Source organism: Gavialis gangeticus, unplaced genomic scaffold, assembly GCF_001723915.1.
Source record: "Gavialis gangeticus isolate Ggan-Ray unplaced genomic scaffold, GavGan_comp1, whole genome shotgun sequence".
NCBI lineage: Eukaryota > Metazoa > Chordata > Crocodylia > Gavialidae > Gavialis > Gavialis gangeticus.
The window spans coordinates 73,029,672-73,053,503 of record NW_017729022.1 but is presented as its reverse complement, the minus strand read 5'-3'; the positions used below and the strand labels follow the sequence as shown (position 1 = coordinate 73,053,503).

General features: G+C 40.4%; 1 protein-coding gene across 1 annotated transcript in view; it reads left to right on the top strand.

Moving 5' to 3' along the window:
- The first annotated feature begins 8,482 nt into the window (after positions 1-8,482).
- The window catches only part of MYBPC1 (myosin binding protein C, slow type), a 126,356-nt gene continuing 111,006 nt past the window's right edge, over positions 8,483-23,832 (top strand). Inside the window, exon 1 of the mRNA XM_019515379.1 lies at positions 8,483-8,634. Within this exon, the coding sequence (XP_019370924.1) occupies positions 8,610-8,634 (25 nt within the window). The 5' untranslated portion in view covers positions 8,483-8,609. The remainder of the gene's footprint in view (positions 8,635-23,832) is intronic.

Below are 23,832 nucleotides of genomic sequence, written 5' to 3'. Positions count from 1 at the left end.
TTGGGGGGCAGAGAAAATTTGTTCTTAAAGTTCCTTTTGCTCTTATTGCAGCAAGACAGTCAAATGGCATTTATTTAAAGGTTAATGGGAGAGGTGCTCCATTTTAGAAAGCAATAATAGGATGACCAGGTGATAAATTTCATGCTCATGTAAAGCAATCAGCCTGTAGATGAGATAGGAATGTTTTTCAGATGGGTCATAGCATTGCATATTTGGCTTGATGGATTAAGGGAAGTAGGGGTGTTTCCTTCATCTAAAACCTGATTGGCCAATCCTAGAGTTAGGCTACTAGGATACATGGACAAGAAGCATGATCTGGTGTGACAAATCAAGTGTTCAGTTTTACAGTTCACAAAAGAATAGCACATACTTACAAAGCAAATCAAATTATGATCAAGAAGCATTTCCCACTGGGTATATTATATCACACATTTAAAATTAAACGTTTTATAGTGCTGTGAAACATCTGAGCCTGGTTCTGATTTTGCCTGTACTGCTGTAACTCAGTTGACTTCATTAGATTGGCTCCCAATTAACAAGAGTGTAACTGAGACCAAAAATCAGGCCTATTTTTTTTTCTTTTTCCTCTTCCAGCTTCATGGTTCCCTTTCTCATTTCAGCTTCTATTTAACTAATGTAAATATTGAAAATAAAAAGTAAAATCCTTGTTCTGTCTCAGTGGGGCCAGGAGTTTTCTCAAGTCTATCACTAGTCTCTCTTTTCTCAGGGCCTGTATTCCTATCTCTTATCACTAATTTACCAAGGCAGGAAAAAGAAAGAACTGCGTTACTTTCATCTCCTAACATTTTGTCTGCTGCTCTTTGAAGCAATCCTATTGGTTGGTCTCTGTTCTGAGTGCCTAGGATGCAGGAATTTACTGTTAGAAATGAAACACTGTGACTGCTATAAGACACCACAGGGCATGTGTTTCTTCTACCCAAATGTCACTCTTTGGGTCATTCTCAGACAGAAGGTAATGCTGATGAGGGCCGTTTATCTGTCAACAACACTAGCACATATCTTAAAGTATCACAGAGCTTAGTTATTTTGGAGTAAAAGTGTGATATTGCTTCCAAAGTTTAACCTGGTCTCATCTTTATTTGTAGAGTAAAACCCCAATTATGACATTTTATGTATACAGGGGGGACAAGTCCTTCTTGTCCAAGGTCATTTCTCATTTCCATTAACATCTTCCTCACATATCCAAATGTGGAATGTCTTTCATGTCCTCACACCATTCAGATAACTAGAGTTTCACTGCACTTTATCCAAATATAAAATAAGGTGTGGATACATATCCAAATAGATATAAAAAATCCAAATATGTATAAAATAAGATTTGTATACATGGAAAACACAAAATAAGAAATGACCCTAACCTTTACCTATTTTTCAAGATAACGGGGTGATCTTCAGATGGTACCAATCTGATTTAAAGGGAGTTATTTGGTATAAATCAATGTAATGATCTGTTTCTGAGGCTTGGAACAAAATTCAAGGAATAGTTTTTTCCCTTCATTATTTTTCATTGTCTTGAATTTCTGTTCTTGCTGTCTGTGGCTAGGCTTGGGTGTCTGAGAGATACTATGAGAGATTCTGACTTGTTATATATTGCCCTGTGCTGTATGTCCAGAGGATCCAAATGGTCCAGGAAAAAACCCATCTTTTTTATTTTTTTATTTTTTTTGTGGAGGGGAGGAGATAGGGGAGAGCTCATCTCAATGAGGGCTATAAATCGTGTAAAGCTCCCTCATCATATGTTCTTTTAACACATTTAAGAGATTTGAACATAATACAAGCATTTGCACATGATTCAGACTAAACTATCCTGGGCACTTTAGTTTTATTCCTGTTATTCGTTAATCCCTTGATCCAACAATGTCCCTAGGTGCATACTTAAAGACATGCCTAATTGCTTTGCTGGATCAAAGCCTATGCTTAAAAAAAATCTTTATCCTTAGCTTACTGGAAAAGGCTGTGACTCTGTGCTGAACTGCTGGGCAGTAACATAACTAAGGGTCGGAAAGTGGGGCATCAGTCTGGGATGCCAACTTGGGGGGGTACAAAAATAGCAGCCATCACAACTGCCAGAGCAGCTGCTGCTGATACCCCATGTGCTGACAGACAGTGCAAAACTGCCCAGGTAGGTAGGTAGGCCTCTGTTGCCAGGTAGACCATGAAACCTATCAACAAAGGTATGGGGCATAATGCCCTGCCTTTGTAGATCAAATTAGAAGATTGGAACCTAAAGCCAAATAGAATTTATGATAGAGTTTTCTTCCATGGTCAACCATTTGTGATTCTTTTCAGCAAAAGTCAGAAAGCTGCATTTTTTTCACCAATATACTCTTAGTTTGCCAGGATGTTTAGGGAATTATTTTTTTTGTTATTCTTTTGAATTACTGGGTGCATCTACATGTGCGCTTTAATGCACAGTAGCCTATTTTACTGAGCATTAAAGCATCACATAAAAAAGTGCAATTGTGTTAATGTGCAGTAAAATAAGCTACTGAACATTAAGTATCACTTTAAAAATGTATGCTTTCAGTTCTATGCATTAGGGCAGCCTAATGCTCATTTATTTAGTACCTCACATTGCAAATACTACATTTAATGTGCATTAGGAAAAGCACATTAATGCATGTGTAGACGCACCCACTGAAAGGCTTATAAGAATTAGATCCACAAAAAGGCTTTTTGAAGGGCTTTTTTTCACAGAAATTAAATGACAAGCTGAGAAGTTTCACACAAAGTCATGATACTAGTGTGATTCTGCTGTATGGTGGAGCAGGACAGCATTTTACACTGTTGTGCAGCTGAGGAAGGGAAATGAGCCTTGACTGTGACTAAGATATTAGAAAGGATAGAATGCCGTAATCTGTATAAGTCCTCCTGAAATGCTTATCCATTGGTTCTTTCAGATGGAAGAGGATGGAGCCCATGAATCTACAATTTCTTCCTTTCCGTCATCCATTGAGCTTATAGAGTAGCGGATGTACTTCCCAGAAGGTCCTGAGGATTAAAGGTATGGGGAAAATTTTTCCCATCCAATGAAATTTGTAAGGGTTTCATAAAGGGTCTCATTCTTTATTGGGACAAAACTATGATCTCAATAGTTTTCATGAAAAATAAGAGTATGTGCATACATGTACACCCCCCCCCCCAAATATACAGTAGCCCAGGGTGAGGGTATTCTGCAGGGGAGGGAGAGACCCAGGTTCAAGTCCCTGTTCTAAGAGATTTTATTTATTTATTTAAAGTGTAACAGCTTCAGGAAGAGATGCTCAGAACAACTAGCCCCAGAGATATGAACAGCCCAGTGTTCAGGATGCTCAATGGGAATATAGCAGATCCAGATTCAGGTCTCTGGTCTGAATCAGAGAGAGCAGGGACTTGAATCTGGCTCTCAGACAGCTTGCTCGTTCAGAGTTGGTTATCTTTTTCTCCTAGAAATCATGATCTGGACCTGAGAAATCTTTTTCTAGTGAACGTTTCCTCTAAACCAGGGGTGTCAAATGTATGCTGGGCCAGGTCCAGACAGTGGAGGCATCTCCCAGGCCAGACCTGCAGGGCCAATAACAGCTGTGGAAGGTCTACTGGTGACAGTAGGGGGTCCAAATTCTGGTGGTAGGGAGGGTCCGGGGGTGGTGAGCAGCAGTGATGGGGTCTAGGGACAGTGGCAGGGATCAGTTGGTAGCCAGGTGAGGGAGGACTGTATCTGCACAGCCCTCACTTGCCCCCTGCCACTAACAGCCATGTTCATCAGGGCCCAGGGACCTTAAACTTTTTGGCAAGTCATGGTCCATTAGCCCCACCCCTAACTTCCAGGAGTCCATCAGACTACCAGCAGACCAGATGGAACAGTTCTGAGGGCTGGATCCATATGTTTGACATCTCTGCTCTAAACTGACATCATTCTTCAAAACATTTCAGTTTTGACAGACTTGCTTTCCAACAGAGGCATTTCACAGGAAAATTCCCAACAAGCTGTATTGTGGATTCCTCCTCCACTCCCTTTGCAAGCGTCCCCAGCGTTCAGCCTCATCCCTCTGGCTGGGTGATGAGCTAAGAATTTTTTCTCCAGTAACAAATTTAGACAACAGCCTCTTGGAATGGGGCTGATGTAAACACGTGCATGAAATCCTAGGAATAGCAGTAAATGTGAAGTATATGAATGCAGGCATAGCGGGTGCAAGAGCAAATTAAGTTTTGCAGATACACTGGCAAGGAAATTTATTAAAAAGCAGATGAGATAATGATTAAATTATCTGAAGCCCTGGCTAGTTATATTTGGAAACAGTCCCTCTTTTTTTTTTTTTTTTTGGTGATGGGACCATCCAGACTTAAAAGGGTGCCCGTATCTTGCAAAGAGGTTAAATGAGGGGAATGCAACCATCTGGGGCAGGGATGAATGAGCAAAAGCTTAGGGGGCTTAGCATGTTCAGGCAAGGAGGTGGCTAACAAGGGATCTTATGAAGATATAGAAGAACTTAAGGAGGGATGAAGGAGGATGTTAATATGAAGCTGTTCACTTTACAGAAGGTCAGAAGCTAAATTAGGGAAGAAGATGGTGAATTTCTATGTTAGAAGCAACTTTTTCATCCAAAGAGAAGCTATCATTAGATGCAAAGCAGTCTACAAAATTGTAAATGCTCTTTAATATTAAAGTTTTTTAATGACAGGATTAGTGGGGAAACACAACATCTTGTTCTACCTACTAAAATACAGGTTGCCCTGGGGAAAGTAATGTACGGCCTAATTGAAACGTGGACTAAGAATTTTTGCTATGTGACTGGCCTGAGCTGATATAGGAAAGTGCTGTCTTGGGGCTGATATAGGAAAGCACTGTTGGAGATCATCTGTCTTTTGGTTCTTGGCATTTTCACTTGTTTTAGAGATGTGTGTTCAAGTTTCAGAAGCAAGATACAACTATTCTTACTGTCTCTGTTAGCCAATTTACAAGCAGTGCTGTTACTGGAAAGAAAAGCTAACGGAATGAGTAGGACATACAGGCAGAGGAACAGGAAGAGAGAAACTGCAAATACTAATAATTAAAAAGTCAGATACAATCCCAGTTAATAAATACAATTTAACATTGGGTGCATCTACACATGCAATTAGCACACAGCAATAAGCTTCGACACAGAGGGCTCAGGGGGTCAGCCTGCCAGCCTGGAGCTGCTCTCCCCAGGCTCAACATGCTGTGGAGGGGCTGGCTGGGGCACGAGGGTGTTACAGTGAAAGGCTAGCCAGCAGACAGTCCCCATACTATAGCTCCCTTGTGCACCAGGCAACCCTGGTCACCATCTACATGTGCATTGCAGCTCACATAAGTACTCTGCTGTAGCATAGTACTTGTCTGGGACAAAACTATCCTACAGCAGAGTTAATTATTTTATTGTGCCTTAATATGGGCGCATGTGTAGACAGTGATGTTTTACTGCGGAGCTAATTAGTCAGCTCCACAGTAAAGCGTGTGTGTAGATGCACCTATTTATATGTCCCAGTAGTTAGAGTGGTGGGCACAGTTTACAGAGATTAGATAGACAAGATAGCCTATCTTAGATAGGTATTTTCAAAACTACTGTATAAATATCATCTTTAGTCAAATGCAGTTATCTCTTTCAAGATCCAGAGCCCTTAGAAACTAACCAAGAAATTGACCAAATCTGAGATCAGTACCCATCTTATAGCTTCCCACTCACCATCCCTTTTAAAAAAAAGTTCAACCAGTTCTATAATTGGTCAAAATAAGTGAAAACATTTTCAAAATCTTTTGTACCACTGCTGTTACTTTTGAACAAGTAGCTCTGAAGCAGGCTGATTTGTTAGAGGGAAATTCTGAAGCTTCTTTGGATACTTCTAGGTCTATCCACATCATATTAAGAAGACAAGATGGAAGAGGTGGTATTCACCCATAATGCTGCTGGTAATGGCACAATTAAAAAGGAATATACTAAACTGAGTGGCCTATTGTCATGACTTTCTGGACACTGACATATATAAACATACCTTCAAATAAGTCCAGTTAACTTACCAGTTCTGCACCCTGGGTGTGTCTACACGTGCAATTAGTGCACCTACATTTTCATGCAGAAAATTCAGGCATATTTAACTGTACCCCTGCACACATCTGAATGCGCACCTATGGGGAGCAAATTTGCTCCCAATGGGCATGTCCAGACAAGCACGGCCATGCGGTAAGTGGCGCTGCAAACATGTTTGCAGCACCACATACCACACAGTCCAGTGTTTTCTGTGCTGCAAGGATGTGCTGGCCAAGTGTGCGCTGAACCAGGGTTTTTTCTGTGGTTTTTTTATAACTCTTGGATCAAAAAAAAAAAAACCATGGGCAAAAAAACCCAGAGCAACGCAAGCTCTGCCAGTACACACTGCTGAAAAGTGGAGCCAGGTTGCCTAGACTCATGCTTCACTGCTATCCAGGCTCCGTGCAGCAGAATTGCCACAGCTGCAGGACCTGGAGGCCCCCAGGACATGAGGTAAGGTGCACTGCTGCTATTTGTCCCTGGGGAACCAAACATCCATGCATGTCTGGATGCACCCAATGGGAGCAATTCAGTCTAGGTCTGCTCCTGCCCTGCTTTGCCCACCTGAAGCAGTCGGGTGGAGCTGCAGGGTACCAGTCCCAGGCTGGCAGGGGTCACAGGGGCTGAGTCTGATCTCCACATAGCTGGGAGAGCTGTTCTGGCTGCCGGGCAGCTGCATCCCTGCCCTATGGTGATCAGGACCCATCCATGTCTTCAAATAACTGGGAGAGCTGTCCCAGCTGCTGGGTAGCTGCCTCTCAGCCACTTGGAGATCAGGTCCCAACTTCCATAGGGCAGGGAGACAGATGCCCAGCAGCTGGGACAGCTCTCCCAGCAACATAGAGATCTGGATGGCTCCTGTTCTCCATGTGGCTGGCAGGCAGTGTCCTGCCAAGTGGGGACAGCTCTCCCCACTCCTTGTGACCCCTGCTGCCTAGGTTGACTGGGAGCAATTTTCTCCCACCCAGTGTCTACATGTGTGCTTCAGCACATTGATTTAATGCACTGATTTCTGGTACCTGTATCTGCAGGTACTAGAAAATGGCATGTTAGACAAATCTACCATGCAGTAATTGCTGTGCACATGTAGTTGGTGACACTTTACTATGCATTAGGTTAGTCTAATGTGTAGCAAAGTGTCTTGTGTAGATGCATCCCCTGAGTGGTGGCAGCACACGGCACAGGAGCAGGGCCTCGAATTTTGCTGCTGTGGGAGGAGATGGCACCTCCTTTTTTCCATCAACATGTGTCAAGTGACTATTTGGACACTGATTTTTAGTAGCAAGAAAGAGGAGCTGACATCATCTCTACTGGAGACAGAATTGGAGCCATTGGAGGGATGGGTCAGGGTGTGTGGGTGGGCCAACAGAGCATGGGAGGATGAGGAATGTCCCCTAGCTCCATTTTGGTACCCTTCCTCCACTCCAGGCAGTGCCTGGGGCTTGTGCTGCATTTGTCTACCCTTTGTTATGCTATTAATCCAAACCTTTAGAAAAGCTGCACATTCCCCACTGTAATTACTTGCTATGATTTCCAGTGTGCCTAAGAATTCATAACAAAAATCTTTTTGGGAGGTCTATGTTATTCAGCCAATTACTACAATTTTGCCTTTTAAATCCCAGAAAGTCAAGTAGCAAATAAAGCATCAGTGAAGCCAGTATAAATGGAGATGCATTTCTGCTGCCCATGTGTTCCTTTTTTTAGGTAAAAGTGATACAAAAGGGGACAATACCAGTAGTGGTTAATAGTACAGAGGTAAGAACTCCTATTGCAAGTGATAGGGATTGGATTTGCATTTTTGCCACCTTGCTTCCTGGGCTGGCATGGGCTAGGAATGTTGCATCTGCAACTTGTGCAACATGGTATTATCTTGTCTCTCAATAGTGACCTCTCTAGCTGACAAAGAAGCAGTAGTGAAAAATACTCTGTAGTATCCAAATGCTGATGGCTGCAACTGAGGGAACCAATGGAGAGGAATCCTTTTTTCCTTGCATGAGTGATCTGAAGTATTCCTTTCCCAGTTCTTTCTGCTTTATCTGAGCAAAATTTTCTTACAAAAAAGGACCAAAGTTATACATTGCTGTGTGTGTTTTGTCACATACATGTTTGAGTCTTTATGCCATGGAAAAAAAGTAATTGTATACAAACAGTTCATATCAGTTCTGCATGCTAGAGAGCCCTTTGATAGCTTGGCAATCCTTTTTTATTCCTCTCTGTCTGTGCGAGAGAGAGAGAATGCAGTGCTGCTGAATTTAGAAAGTTATAGATGTTCTCATCAGCCACATGAAATGCAATGGAGATTCCTTCCAAAAGCCAAGAGAGCAGAGGCTGCAGACAACAGATGTGAGAGGGGTTCCCATAACTGTCAATTTTCAAAGTGTTTGCCTTGAAAAGAGAGGAGGTGCTATGTTGATTGATTTTTTCAGTGCAGTATATAAAGCAGAGGAATTCTTCTCCCCCCTGCTTGTCACACTGATCTGTACACTCTCAACTGGACTTGGGGCTACTACTTGTTGTATCTGAAAGGCTGAAACTCACTGGGAATAAAGAATTATTGTAACAATGCCGGAACCCACCAAGAAAGCTGGTAAGCACAACCATCATAACCAGAACACTTTTTTTTTAAACTATGTATCTTCACAGAACGCAGAAGATACCCTTCAAACAATCTTGCATAGGAATAGCTAATGATATCCTAGAGTGAACATCTTAGCCATTGTGCCATCATTACACTACTGCATAGTTATATCATTAATCATTACATGTTTGGGGATTACAATAGAATATACCACAAAATTGAATTGACCTGCACTTGTCTTAAAAAACAAAAAAAAAAAAATAGTTCAGCAAGGAAGAGCTTACTGCCTTCTCTTCAAAAAATATGCAAGATGCTTGAAGTGTAGTTCCTGATTTTTTTCATTCTGTCTATAAATCATCTTGAGCTGCAAAACAGAACATGAATATACCTTTGTGTTTTTAAAAATCATGCCTATTAAGATTTTTCTTTTCTTCTTCCAGCTGCCTGTTTACCCAGTTCTCATTTGAACTTCTATTTAACTAATGTAAACTGATGACTTGTCAATAAATCAAGCTATGGCTTGTCAATAAATCATCAAGCTAGGGTATATATTATTGCACTCTTAAAGAATGCAGTCATAAATCAATTTAAATGCTTTGATGTGTGTGTGTGTGTATGTGTGTGTGTGTATGAGTAATGTATATACAGTAAGTATATATATCAACTCAAAATTATTCTGTTACATCTTGCATGTATAGACTATGCACAATATATATTATATGCATATATATTAACAAGTATATATTGACATAATAGTTTTTTATTACATCTTGCACATATAATCCATATGTGCAAGATGTAACTGAATAATACTGCTTTAATATATGTACCTATTAATGGCATATATTGTCTATTGTCTGCATTTGCCTATGTCTGCTACCTATAAGTCTATTGTCTATATATGTGAGATGTAACAGAATACATACATTTTTCTGTACAAATTGAACCATTACAGTATGTTTTGCTGGACTGGAGACATTGTTACAGCTAGTTTCAGGAGAAGAACAGTTAAGGACAGCAAAGTTAGGCCACTTCCCTGCTGATTTTTGCTGGCATAATAGTTCCTAGTAAAGCCCCTAGTTCTTTAGCTTGTTAGCAATATATATTGTGGTTCATTAAAGAGAATTGGGAATGGCTTAGTTTTTAACAATTATTGTCTTTTGATTTTTAAAATATGTATCTATTATTATTTTGAACTTTTCAATGAGTAAAAGCAAAGTTAATTGCATATATCATAACTTTATTTACACAGAAAGAAACAGTCAGCTGTGTTAGTCTCAAGATGGGCAGAAAGCAAGGCAGAGTGACACCTTAAAGATTAACTGGTTTAGAAAGGCACAAGCTTTGGCAGGTGACAGCCTACTTTGTCAGATGCTGATCAAGTATCTGACAGCAGTCTGTCACTACAGAAGCTTATGCCTCTCTGAACCAGTTAATTTTCTAAGGTGTCACCCTGCTCTGCCTTCTGCCCATTTACTTGTGCAGTCAAGATCTGGTGGTTAGGATTTTTGTTTTATTTTTGTGGTTAGATTGGTGGGATGTGGCAACTGTCAGGCCTCCTGTATCATGGTATATGCATGAGGACCACCCAGACCTTCCATGCACATGCCTAGGCAGGAATTTTTTGGAGGAGTGGAGGCTTCCCAGACCCTCTATCCTCCCTCTGGGCCACTGAGACAGAACCCAAAGACAAGACAGAGTCCAGATGTGAGGTACCTCCATGGCTGTAGTTGTATAAGTGTCTGGGTATCAAACCCAGGTTTCCTGTGCGGTATTCCACAGGGGACACCTAGATTGGTGGGGTGGTCTTGAGTCACATCATTCTCATTCTCATTATTTTTTGCACATATAATGCAACCAATCCTGTATAAACATAAATATAAAGATGGACTGGATACTCTTTGGACCATGATTAAGAAGAAGTCTGTAGATAGGCTACAAACAATATAGATAAGGCTGTAGATAGGCTGCACAAACTTTACAGTTTGAACTGAAACAAAAACTCTTTTGCAATGTTTGGGTAATGACCTTCCAAGCCTTATACACCAAGTAATCCTTATTCACAAGAGGAAGGTTTTGCAGGTTCAATCAGGCCTTTACTTTGTAACACCCAGAGAAGGCACGAATAAACATATTTTAGTCATTAATAATTCAAAAAAGCTTTGAGATGTTTTGTAGTGGTACCTACGTATTTAGGACAATTCATTAGACATGTTAAGCTAGATTATGAACTCACTTTTATCAGCTGTAATCAGATGAGGTTGCTGTTTTACACTTGTTTAACTGACAGAAGAATCTTCTTCCTAATATATCTCCTCTTCCCTAGGGCCTAATCCTTTGTGGTGCTAAGTATCCTTGGTTCACAGTGACTTCAATGGAGTTATGGGCATTCAGCATCTCATAAGAAATGCTAAGCCCCTGACAGCAATGGGAATTATTATTTTTTTCAGTTTACTTATAAAAACCGCCTTTACAAATAAAATTGGATGTATTCATCAAGATAATTTGGTGACAAGTTGAGTGAATAAAGGGGATTTGCAATTTCTGAAAATCTGAAAAAGTCCATTTATGTATAAGCATGTGCAGGATAGACCATTATGCCATTTAATTTGACATTGACCTATCAGTAGAAATTTCATTAGCTTAGAGGCTTCTTGGAGTGTGTGTGTGAGCATGAGTGATTTAAGAGCAAGGGTCTGAACAACTGCCTGAGTGATACAAGGGCTTCAGCACCTGACCGGGGGGCTATGCACTTTGCAGGATTGAGCCTTCAAGCAACAGTGTTGACATGCTGTGATGATCAGTTTACTTGCTAGCTCTCCTTAGTGCTAGAGGACAATGATGGATGAAGTATCCCACTAAAAATAGCTACAGCAAATGCTTGTATTAATATGGGAGCCTAATCCCCTATGCTAAACCTAGAGCCAAGCCCCTTCTAAAGTATCTTATTTGTAATGCAAATGATTTACACATGTATTAAGTGTTCTTTTTTGATCTTCTATTTGAATAGCTATATTGCAGTGTAATGAGAGTGCATTCAAAGACTTTCAGTTGAAACAAAAATGGAAACATTTAGGCAATATTTAGGCAAACATATTCAAGGAGATTTTTGTTTGGAGAGAATATTTTTGGTTAAGAATAGATCAGGTTCAGCAAAAACATTAAAACATATCTGATTTTAATATAATATTACTGTAGTTCCAAATGTTGCCAATAAAGCTTGCACAAAAGAAATTAATGATGGTAGAGCAAACAAATGTATCAACCTGTTTTCAGGGTCTTATGGCAGTAATAGCATAAACATTTTAAATCTTGAAAGGAAATGGAAAAATACTTCAGAGATGGGAATGAATTATGAAAAAAGGTATACATCCATAGAGCTTTATCATCCTCACACCCATCCCATCTACACCAGGCAGCTTAGGGTGATAATATGTTTATCTTAGAGTACTTAAGAGATTTTGGTTGATTTCTAATGTTTCTTGGAAGGTCAGCAGTTTCAGCTATACAACAAGTGAGGCTTCAGATCCACATGTGTCCAGTAAATGCCTCAAAACAATTTTCAGGGTGTGAAGGACTGAAAGCAATTAATTAATTATAATCGCCGTTGCACTAGCAAGTCTCACTACTCATTGGTAGGTGTTGCAACAACTCATTCAGAAAACTTACCATTTTTGGAAAGCAGTAGGCTGAATATAATAGAAGAGGAAGGGAAAAGAAATGCTTCAGATGCAGGGCTTTGTATCACAATAGCATCTTAACAATAGGTTTCCCAACATTTTTAAAAGAGGCAATCTGAGGTCTTGATCCTGGACTATTTATTCATATAAATACTCCCACTGAAATTAATTAGACTACTTACATGAGTAAGGATTTTCAGAATCTGGAACTCATTCAGCAGTTGAATATCAGTGTTATTACTATACTCTTATTAGTGATTTGTTTTTTAGGCTAGGGACAGAAATTACACATGAATCAGTATAAGTGATCTGTAATGCAACAGAAGATCAGTACACATAAACCACTTTCAAAATGGCCAGAACCAGTTTAAGGTAAACCTGGATGGGTGTAGTATCAGGCTAACTGAATTAAATTAAATCAGTTTATTGGATTTCTGTTCCAAATTCCCTTCAGATTCAAGTTAACTCAAAGTCTTCAGTATCTCAGGATGCTTGGCACCTCCCCCACAAGCCTCAAAGGGTGCAAAAGCTAGCCTTGGCCCAAGTTGTCTGCTTCAGCCCAGCAGGGAGGCATGCTCTAGTGCCCTCTGGCTTCTGGCCTGAGCCACTGCAGGGATATGCCTGTGTGTCTGGAATCAAAAGTGAGTGTCTGTTCACTTGCTTATCAGTTCAATCTATGCAGCTTAGACTAACCTGCAAAGATTAAATTGATTTAGCCTTGGGTTTTTTACTGTCTGTACTTAGCCAAAGGGCGAACGATAGTTTTATTCTCCATAAAGCATTAAATGGAACTCCTCTTTCCTTTCTCTCTCAAAATGCCTCCAGAAACTCCTGCCAACAAGGCTTGCTCCCAAGTTTCTCAAAAAAAGAATTTCTGTGCTGCTTGCTGTAGCAAAATGAATCACTAAAAATGGCAGAGACACTTATTGCTTCTATAGAGTATTTCAATTTCGTACCCATACTAGGAATAATAGGAATGTTCAATGGACCAGACCTTAGACCACCTTCACAAAATCCTAGAAAAACAAGCTTTTTTCCCCTTCCTTTTCCCCTGCTTTCTGACAATTTTTTAAAGAATCATAATTAATATTTAATATAAATTGTTATAAAATCTGAGGTTTAGGGTTTTTCTTTTCTCTTTTTTCTTTGAAATGCAATGTACTAATAACCAGTTAACTTGAAAAAATGCAATTTTGAAACATTTTGAGTGGATGTACAGTATGAGTTTCTCTTACTAGCCTTAATATTTTTCACTTCATTCAGACCTAGTCCTCCTAGTAACTGCTGCAGAATTTTGCCTCTGAAGAATAATGTTTTATTGATCATAAACTGCTGTGTTACCACTATCTTTTTTCCTAGTTTAAACCCCAAGTCTGGATGTGGATATGAGTCTTAATATAGCCCCAAAATGAGTAATGCAGCTGATGTTATTCTTCCTATGTAGATAAATGCTATAGAAAGGCATAGGGCAAGCATGCAGATATTTTGAATCACCATTTTTTTCTTTTGATTTTAAAATGTGTCCCCTCCACCTTTAATTAGAGCTAGCTTGAGTATTGGTTCCCATGGCAGGATTCATGCACAAAACCCAGACACACACAGGTCATTATGAACATTCAGATGTGGGTGGATAAATAGCAGGCACATCTATATGAGATGCTACATCACTATAGTGGTGGGCTATGTCACTGTAGCTCATTGCTATGGTGACATAGCATCGACAGGCATGAACTGTGACATTGACACTACTGGGCAGTAGCATCAGAAAAGACCTGTGCATTGGGACTGCACAGTAATATTGGTTATTGTGCATTCATTAGTATTTGCTTATGCAAGTACTACATGACTGTGCAGTAACCACTGCACAATCCAGTGCATGTGTAGACATGCTCACTGTCTTCCTATTTTTAGCGGCACTAGATTTGCTAGGTTTCTTCTCAGTTTCTGTCTTCTAAAAAATCCCTAATCCTGAACTTATTTTCATTGTCAATTCTTCTTCAATTCTTTCTTCCATTAACTAACAACTGTAAATGCTTTGCAACAAACAGGCTACAAACCTAAGCCTTAACACCAGAACTGAATCCTCAGGGGTGGTTCACTATGCCCATGCTGAGCTCTACCGAGCAGGGGTCTACATGCACAGATCCATTTGTGGGAGGGGACCCAAGTTATCCTTAGGCTGTCTTTGGCACCTCATAACTTATTTCCAAGCATTACTCCCATGCGCCCTCCCAAGATATCAGTCTTTCAAATGCATATATTGACCTTTACCCTCCACCTCTCAGATGTTTATGACTGTGTTTTCTAGAATCCTTAATCCAATGATTCGCAAACAGGGTGCCATGGCATTATGGGGTACCTTCAGATCCTTTCAGGGGTGTTGCAGAGTGTTACACAATATTAGCAGTTAGATGTGCAAACATGATTCACAAGATAAACCCAGAGATTTCAAATAGGAATCGATAATGTTCAAGGCATTCTGACCTATTGTGGTATTTCTGAGTCTTTGCAACAGAAGGATTGCTCTAGTATTTTCTGTAGTCAACAGTCAAGTGAAAACTAAGAGCTAACATTTTCCAAGCTGTGCCTTAAGTCTAGCAAGGGGTGCCTTGAGTCTGAAAAGATTGAGAAACACTGGTTTAATATGCTTGAAAAGCAGTTTACGTTGGCAAAAGAACCCCTGAGGTGTTTCTGAGGATGGAAGAAATGGCACTAACTATTGTCTCCTCGTAAATCTTGTTGACCTTTATAGGAAAATAGTAATGGATAAGGCAAGATCAGTTTGGACTGATATTGGTGTTATCTCAGTTCAAATGTCACTCTGTCCTACTTGCAAAAGAATGTAAAAATGTAAATTTAAAATGTTTATGTATAAATATGGAATATATATATATATGGAAAGGAAGCTGCAAAAGAAAATTCTCTTCCCAGTGAACTAGAGGGGACCTTGTACTTGGTAGAAATGTAATTAGCCAATGCTGCTTTTATGCTTCCCTATACTGCACCTGTTGTGTAGATAAATAAAGGACTGTCCAATTCTTTCCCCTCCTAAGTCCTAAATATATCACCTAAAGAAAGCTTTTTTTAAAGCATGCTGCACCTCCTTCTGTTTCATTGGCAAACTGGATGAGTTTCTGCTTTTCAGCTTAGGTCTCTCCCTAAAACAGGGTTTGAGTCAAATAGCAACAAGAGGGCACAAATATCTGGTAACGCACTGTTTATCAAAAGACAGCAGTCACCGGATTATCTAATAAGTCTATGGGAATCTGTATGGTACGGCAGTAAGGAGTCATATGAGAAGTGTTTAAAGCAAGGTTAGTTCAGAAAGAATTAAATATAGGTTGGAGCAGAGAAACTAAGCTTGGAGGAGTTTCTCACAGAACAGGTCAAATCTTAATAAGGCCAAATCAGGAAAAACGTTTATAGATTTCACTAACCTAGTGATCCTGATTTAACAAATTAATTAAGAATTTAGAGTGTGGGTAGGTTCCTCAGCCACAATGCAGATTGTCTTAATAGACAGCCTCTTAGTGTGCTAACAGATGTGCAGCTCCCCACTCTAACTCATGACACTGCACAGAAAGCTCCATGAGTCAGACCAACTTTCCTGACCCAACAGACATTTACTGTTGGAACAGGAGGGTGAGTGATCGAGCTCCACTTTGGAACTGATCCGGGAAGAGAGACCATGTATCTGCAGTGTCTGTTCCCTAGCCCCACCCTCCTCTCCTAGCTCCCATGCTGTCTCAGGAGGGGTGGGGGGGAAGGCAGGAGAGGGAGGTTCATTTTGGGGTTTCCCCACCCTGCTCTGGAGCAGGGGGGCAGGTGAATTGGAACCCCACACCTCAGGGGGCTCCAACCCACCTGCCCCACCCTCCAGTGCTGGCTGAGCAGCCCCCAGACCAAACTCATCCCCCTCCCTACTCCCCCTCCTATTTTGAAGAAAGTGCCTGGGACAGGGCTGGGCTATGTCTGTCCAGCCCTACTCCGGGCATGAAGACAGATGTTAATGCAGGTGTTCTCCTTTGAAGTGCCTTCATCTGAACCCTCGTGTAATGGCAGATTGTCGTACAAGCAGGCATTTTTAAAGCACTCTACGGCTGTGCACATCTGCCAGTGCACAGCTGTAAAGCACTTTCAGTGGCCAGTCATGTGACAGTCACATCTGTTAGCACCTTAGGGTAAAATGACTTGCCTTAATCTCAGTGAAGTTTTGTCCTATATAGTTACTGTTGAGTTAATTAATTACTTATTATACACTGCTAGCATTTGCACTCTACTTAGGGATTTTCAATAAAGAGCAAAAGGGGAAAATGATTCATTTTTGTTGTGATCAAAAGAGTTTTCTGGTTCAGCTGTACCAATTTGAACTGGAAGATTTCATTTGACTTGAAGTTGTAGGTCTTCTTGTTGGCGACCAAAAGCATGTTCTAGTTAAGATAAAACTCTTCTCCCTAATTTTAGATGTGGCAGCTAAAACAATAAATTGATAGTGCCAAGTTCATTCCTCATGACCATATTTTCTTCTGCTATTTTAAAATCTGTTTTTCTCTCCCTGTGTCTCCACACTTTCCCCAGTTCTCCGTTAATCTGGCCTTACTCCTCCGTGGTACTTTCTAGCAGAGATCTGCAGATCTACATACTAATGTGACACATATTCACACCTTCACACCATGGTCTGTTCATACATGGGGCGGGGGATGTTTCTACTGCACAATGTTTTTTTTTCAAGCTTGAATAAGATCACATTTCTTTTTTAACTCATCCTCCTCGTGCAATACTCAAAGTAAGGAGGCTCCATAAGTTCCATCTGAAGAGTTCCTTCCCAATCAGTTCACTGGGGATAGTCTGATCCCTTTCACCCCTCTAAACCAGTCAGACACTGTATGCCTAAATTCATGGCTGTCCAGAAACATTCACAAACTGCAGAGCAAAGAAGGTTTGGAGTAGAGGTTTGGTTTTCTCTTCTCTGCTGGGGCAGCATAGCAACTGAGGAAGCCATTTTAGCAAGCAGTCTCCACCAGCAGCTGCACTGAACTCCCATCTGCTCTTCAGATGCTGCAGATGTGAAAAGGGAATTACTGTTAGCTATTATCAGCTAGCAACACCTACCAGCCTGATTCTTACTCACCAGTTTCCCAGGACCTAAGGCATACAACATACTGTGTGGAGTGATCACTCTGTGGTCCCTCTCCTTCTCTGCCCCACCTCTGCTTTCTCAAAATGATGAATCTCTTCCCACACAAAAGGGCTCTCACAGGGTCTTGAACAGAAGTTTGTAAAGACGGTCCCTGCTATCTTGTCACTGAAGATGTTCCTGTACAGTTTGTCAGTACATGTAATAGAGGGTAGCATGCAATCAGTTGCCACAGCTCTTCTGTCAGTATGTAAGGCCTGATGCTAGTTATTTTGATCGTATGATTGCACCAAAGGGGTCTGTTCTGATTTAATTCATAGAGGAGGAGAGGACCCCTTTAGAGTGGCTGCACACTCATTTAGATGAGGAATAGGTGTGTTGTAAAATATATACCCTTTGTTGCTAGGGACAGACATTACACATAAACTGGTATAAGTGATTGGATAAGTTCAAATCTGTAACACAGTAGAAGTTCAGTGTATATAAACCACTTTCAAATGGCTGAAACTGGTTTAAGATAAAACTGGATTTTTATAGTATCAGATTTAACTGATTTAGATTACATCAATTTATTGAACTTCTGTTCCAAATCCCCTCCAGATTCAAGTTAGCTCACAGTCCCCAGCATCCCAGGATGTTTTTCACTTCCCCTGCAAACCCCACCTCACAGCATGGGTGGATTAGCCTTGGCTCAAGCTGTCTGCTCTAGCCCAGTAGGGAGATGCATTCTAGCACCCCAAGGGTTCTGGCTTGGGCCACTATAGTCAATTCCAGAATCAAAAGTGAATGTCTGTTCACTTGCTTATTGGCTCAATCTATGCAGCTAAGATTAACCTGCAAAGATTGAATCAATTCAGCCTCATGTTTTTTGACTGTACTTAGCCTGTGACATTGGCAGTATCCAGACTTCCTGGTTTAGATGTAGTTAGCCGTGTTAGTCTGAAGTCAGGCAAAAGGTAGGAAAAAGTAGCAGCTTATAGACTATTTTATTCAGAAATTCAGAGAGGTACATGTAAGCTTTCATAAGCAACTGTTTTCTTTGTCAGATGCTATCATCTTCATTATTATCTTAGTTAGATGCTTAGTACCTGACAGTTAGCTGTGGCTTACAAATGGTTATGCCTCTCTGAATTAGTCTATAAGGTACTACGCTGCAGTGCCTTCTTTCTAGTTTAAGTTATGCATATGAAAAAGGGATTCTAGTTGAGGCTGTGCACTTCTGCATGGGTAAAAGGAGAAGAAATATCCCCACCTGTTGATTGATTGATTGCTTCCCTTACTGAGAGAGAAAGAGAGAGAGAGAGAGAGAGAGAGGCACAGACATAATATATGGCCTTTTTCCTTCTTTGTTTAAGAATTTAATGTGAAGGCATGAAATAAAAAAGACTAAACATCCCAGGGTCTGTGGGTGCTCATATACAGATGTAGACTCCAGTGAAGGCACAGAGGGTCAGATGCCTGATAACATTTTTTCCATGGCATTCTCTCCAGTCTTACTAAGCTTCCATCTAAGCTTTCCTTTGCCCTATTTTTAAAGAGGAAATCTGACCTCTGTCCTCTGGCCCTTCTTCTTTGCCCTTGTTTTCTTTTTCTGTTTTGCAGAAAGGATTTCTCTGTTCTCCTACAAAATATTTTCAACTGAACAACAAGTACATTTATCTAGTGAAGCCTGTGATTTGAAGTATCTTCTCAAATAGCTTGTGCACTTTTGTACGATAACTATTTCCAATGCCCACAGCACTTTACTAACTCCCTCATTCTCATAGTTCTATCATGGGTCTTATGATAAGGTATTTTTTGTCAAGAGAGAATTGAGATTCTCACAATTAGCAGGTTTTCACCTTCACAGAAGCAGGAAGTACATGCAATATAGAAAATGTAACATGGGAAAAGAAAAGGCTAAGCACAGACCCTCCCCCAAGTTACATTAGCTCCAAGGCAAGATCTCAAACTAAGTCTGGCCAACTTTGCCCTTGACAATCTTTGTGGTACCATTTCCTACTGTAATGCCATACCAAAAAAAAGAGTCTTAATCCTATGCATGGAGGACAGGGGACAGAGGAGGCCTTATTTGTGGAGGAAGCTAGAGAGACATTTTCCTCTGAGGCCATCCCACAGGGTCAGTGAGATGGAGAGAAACAGATGATGATGTGTCTATTCCAGTCAGATAAACTGGAAATGTGAGCTTTTCTTGTCTGGCATCAGGAGGCAGTTTTATGAAAATGCTACCACATTGAGATGCTCTTCTGTTTCATAAAGCTTTGTGAGTAGAACCCCAAACTTCTTCCCAGTCATACACTTCTATTTACTATGGATTTTGTTTTGATAGGTATGGATAAGTGGTGCTTGTACTTTCTTTTACATAGTGATACACTAACAAATATGTCATTTGAAAGAAGACTAGAGGCATAAGAGAGACATGACCTGACTGTATCATTTATTTTGAAGAAGAGCTCTCCATAATTTACAATTTCTGACTGGTGGAAATTCTCGTATTTAAGCCTGAAAGAAAACTTTGAAATTTAAATCTATATAAAGAAAATGCCACATGATTTTGGTTTGGAAATATTGAAAGGTTTTATTTTGAAGTTTGCTCAGAATGAAATATCACAGCAGTCTCAAGATTTATTTTGTTTATTGATATTAAACTTTACCCATTTTTTCCCGTTATTTCAATATTAGGCTGCATATTTCCATTGTGACCATATGGGTATGCTAATTTGGAAGGTTAACGCTCACTTTTCTACCATGGGTGAGATTACTGGAATAGATTGCCTCTCCCTTGGTGCATTCATACCTATTAGAGACTCATGATAACTCATGCAGAGTTTGGTCAGAGGAAAATCTGCATTGCATTATGGGGTAGGCTGAAAATACATCCTGTTTTCACTGGGACAGTGCCATTTTAAACACCTGTCCTAGGCATCCCATTAATTTGTTCAGATAAACATTTTTGTCCTGTGACTGAACACAGCCGTGGTGCTCTCCAGCCAGAGGGCAGAGTTAGGGGTTTCCTGGTCTCCTGCATCTCTGTGCTCTGCTCCCTCCCCACACACACACGCTCTCTGGCATGCTCAGCTGAGATCACAGCTTGAACACAGCTGAGCATATGAGAGGGCAGGGAGGGAGCAGGGTCCTGAGAGATTCCAGAGGACCTTTAAGAAGGAATTGCTTAAGTAACAAATGCTTTGCCAGATTTCCAATTTTGAGATTTGGGAAATATGGCCAACTTACTTATAGGCAATGTAGTTTTCCAAAGACTTCAGACCACAGGAGGGAGCAGGGCTTAAAGTACTACTCCCATAAAACATTGTTCCCTAACTTTCCCTGCAAAATAGAGAATATTGAAACAGTTCAACAAAACGAGAGATATTCTGATTTGAATTGACCCAATCCAAACAAAATATTTCATTTTATATTTCCCCAGGAAATTTTTAATTTTATGGAAATTGCATTTTCAGTTGGAAAATTGTTCCCAATAAGCCCTATGCATAGTAGGGGTGGGCGAAATGGGCAGTATTTGATTCAGATTTGGATTTGGATTTGGCCTGAATCAGGGACAGTAATTTGATTAATTGATTCAGATCACTGTCCCCAATTTGATTTGGCCAAATCTAAATCTGAAGATTCAGTGCTGATATGGAGAATCAGCAATTCAGCCATAGACACAGCTTTAAATGTTTTTTCTGCATACTTTGAGGTACTAGGCATTGTTCGTGAATGCTTCAATGGTGGGGCAGATGGAGCATCCCACAGGAGCATGGGGGGCCCCCGCATGCTCAGCGGTGAGCCCAAAAGTGGACCAGGGGTATTTGGGAGCTCCCCTGCACCTCCCTCAGCTCAGCAATCAGCCACAGAGGGTTCCCGGGTGTCCTTCCAGACCCAGTAGGTACCAGTTGCCTAGCCTGGGGGTGCCCCTCAGTGCACCCCCTGGCAGACCCAGAAGTGGACTGGAAGTGCCTCTGGTCCACTTCTGGGTCTGCTGCCAAGCATGCCGGGGACCCCACCATGCTCCTGTGGGATGCTCCATCTGCCCCAGGATCTCAGCATTCTTGAGCCACCTGGTACCTTGAGGTATGTAGAAAAAACATTTAAAGCTGTGTCTATGTCCGAATCATCAAATCTTTCCGAATCTCTCCAAATTGATTCGGAGGGCCCTGATTCAATTCGGAGAAATTAAAGGGTCTCCTGATTCAATTTGGATTTGGAGATTCAGCCATCGAATCACGCCAAATCTATGCTGAATTGAATCAGCGACCAGAGTTTTGCACAGCCCTAATGTATAGCCATATATCAGCCTGTCTTCTGGTTCTCTCAACTCCAATGCATGTGTGGATTAAAAAGCCATTGTTATTCAATGTATTTGACAAGATAAATTATTCCTTTAACAGAACATTTAATAGAATGGGAAGGGAGGTATGAGCAATAAGATTCACATGAGGTACAATTATTTTTTAAGAATGGGTGAAATTTGTATCCATTTTAGGGGATACATATCAGAGGTGAACTAGGTCCATTTTATTTAAAGTAGAGACATTTAGCAGCAGTGAGCATGGCATCTTGCTTTTAAGGCTAGGATAGCTTAAGAAAGAGTACACTTTACAGCCAGAAATTTAAAAGGCCCATTTCCTTTTAATACTTTCAAATTGAAGGTAAAGGTTATTCTGGAGGCAATTTTGCACTCGTAATTTTGTAGGTGTAATAAATGCTGCAATAAGTTTGTTGTCCAAATTATGTTACATTTGTGCCTGTTCAGAAAGGGACAAAGGTGGAAACAGTTTTTTGGTTTGATTATAGGAGCAGGGAAAGAACAAAACCTGCATGAAACTCAGCTATTTACTCTCACGGGTGCATGTGTCCTTTTAACCTATGGTTGTCACACTGGGTGGCATGTTTGAACTTCAAGGGCTCATAGTAAAGGTCAGCCAAACTATTGAGTTTTAACATAGTTTCCACATGAAAACATAAGTTGGATCAAGTTTATTCTCAAAGCCTATCCTGGGTCTGACATCCTTTTTTGCAAAACTGACTCAAGCTTGAGGTTTATGTCCTAAATATTATGAACTCCTTTAAGGTTTAAGAAAGTATTGTTGATCTTTAGGTGAGTGACTGCACTACCTGATGATAGTTAATGGCTATTGATGAGCTCTAAATAAAGTAATTTAAACTTTGTGTATTAGAAATAAAATAAATCACTGAAGTGTACTGTGCTGAGACCACCATTATAAACAGCAGTTATTTGTATTCTGTGTGAAAGAACAGGAAAGAAATATGGAGATGTCCAACTTCATGAGCTATCAGTGTTACTAAGTTTGCAGACCTTAGTTAGAGAATACAATGGAGTGGAGGAAATAGAATTGATACACTCCTTTGGTGACCCTTAAAAATAAAGTTCTAACTTCATAATGGTAAATCCATACAACAGACCATGTGCATTTGTTTTATTATTATTAGCAATTCAATAGCTTTGACAAATGAAGAATTATGAACCCATGTATTTCCGAAAGGGGCCACAGTGTCTTGAGAGAAGATCTACCTTTAAACTTTTGCAGTGGAAGGACAGTATGCATCAATCTTACAGCTCTAGAAAGTGTGTCATCTAGAATTTAATCAATTTAACTTACATATGTAGAATGTTTATGCCTTTGACTGCATGTTTTGGGCAACTGGAAAAAAAGTTGATTTCTCTTGTGTATGTTCAGGAAACTTCTTAGCCTTCCCTCATTTTATTTTACCATATTTTCTCGCATACGATGTGCATCTTTCCCCCAAAATCAGCACCGCCCCCCGCAATTGGGCTGTGAGTATGAAGTGGGGAAGCTGATTTTCTGCTCATGATAGAAGCACTCTGATATGATTCCTGCTCCACTAGTAACTGCTTGTGGTAGTAGTGTTCAGGCAGCTGAGGGAATCAGTTGATATGATGGCTTCTTGTTCTCCCCTCCACAGGTGTTAATGACTAGCTCTCCTTTTTAATGGTCTTGAAGTTCCACTAATCAAGTTAAACAGTCTTGTGGCAATTTTGCTGTGTGCTATGTGCTCCTTCTTTCTTTCCTCCTACTTCATAGGCTAAGCAGGGAAAGGAGGGTGAGATAGCTGAAGACCAGGCTCTGTCCCTGCTCAGCTATAATTCTGGAAAAATCTTTCCTCCCCCTTCACTCTGTCTTTCAAAAACAATGTGCATATTATATTCTGGGTCATGTTGTATGCAGGAAAATATGGTATTTCTAACCTCCCCATGTCTGGTCCAGTCAAAGAACAAGAACAGTGCAAAACCCAATCGGAACATTTCAGTAAAAAATTTTTAAAAATTGGCCAGCTGTAGGCTTCAAATGGAACGCTGCTTCCTGCTTACCTTTGGACCCAAGAAGTTCAAAGAACTATTTTTTC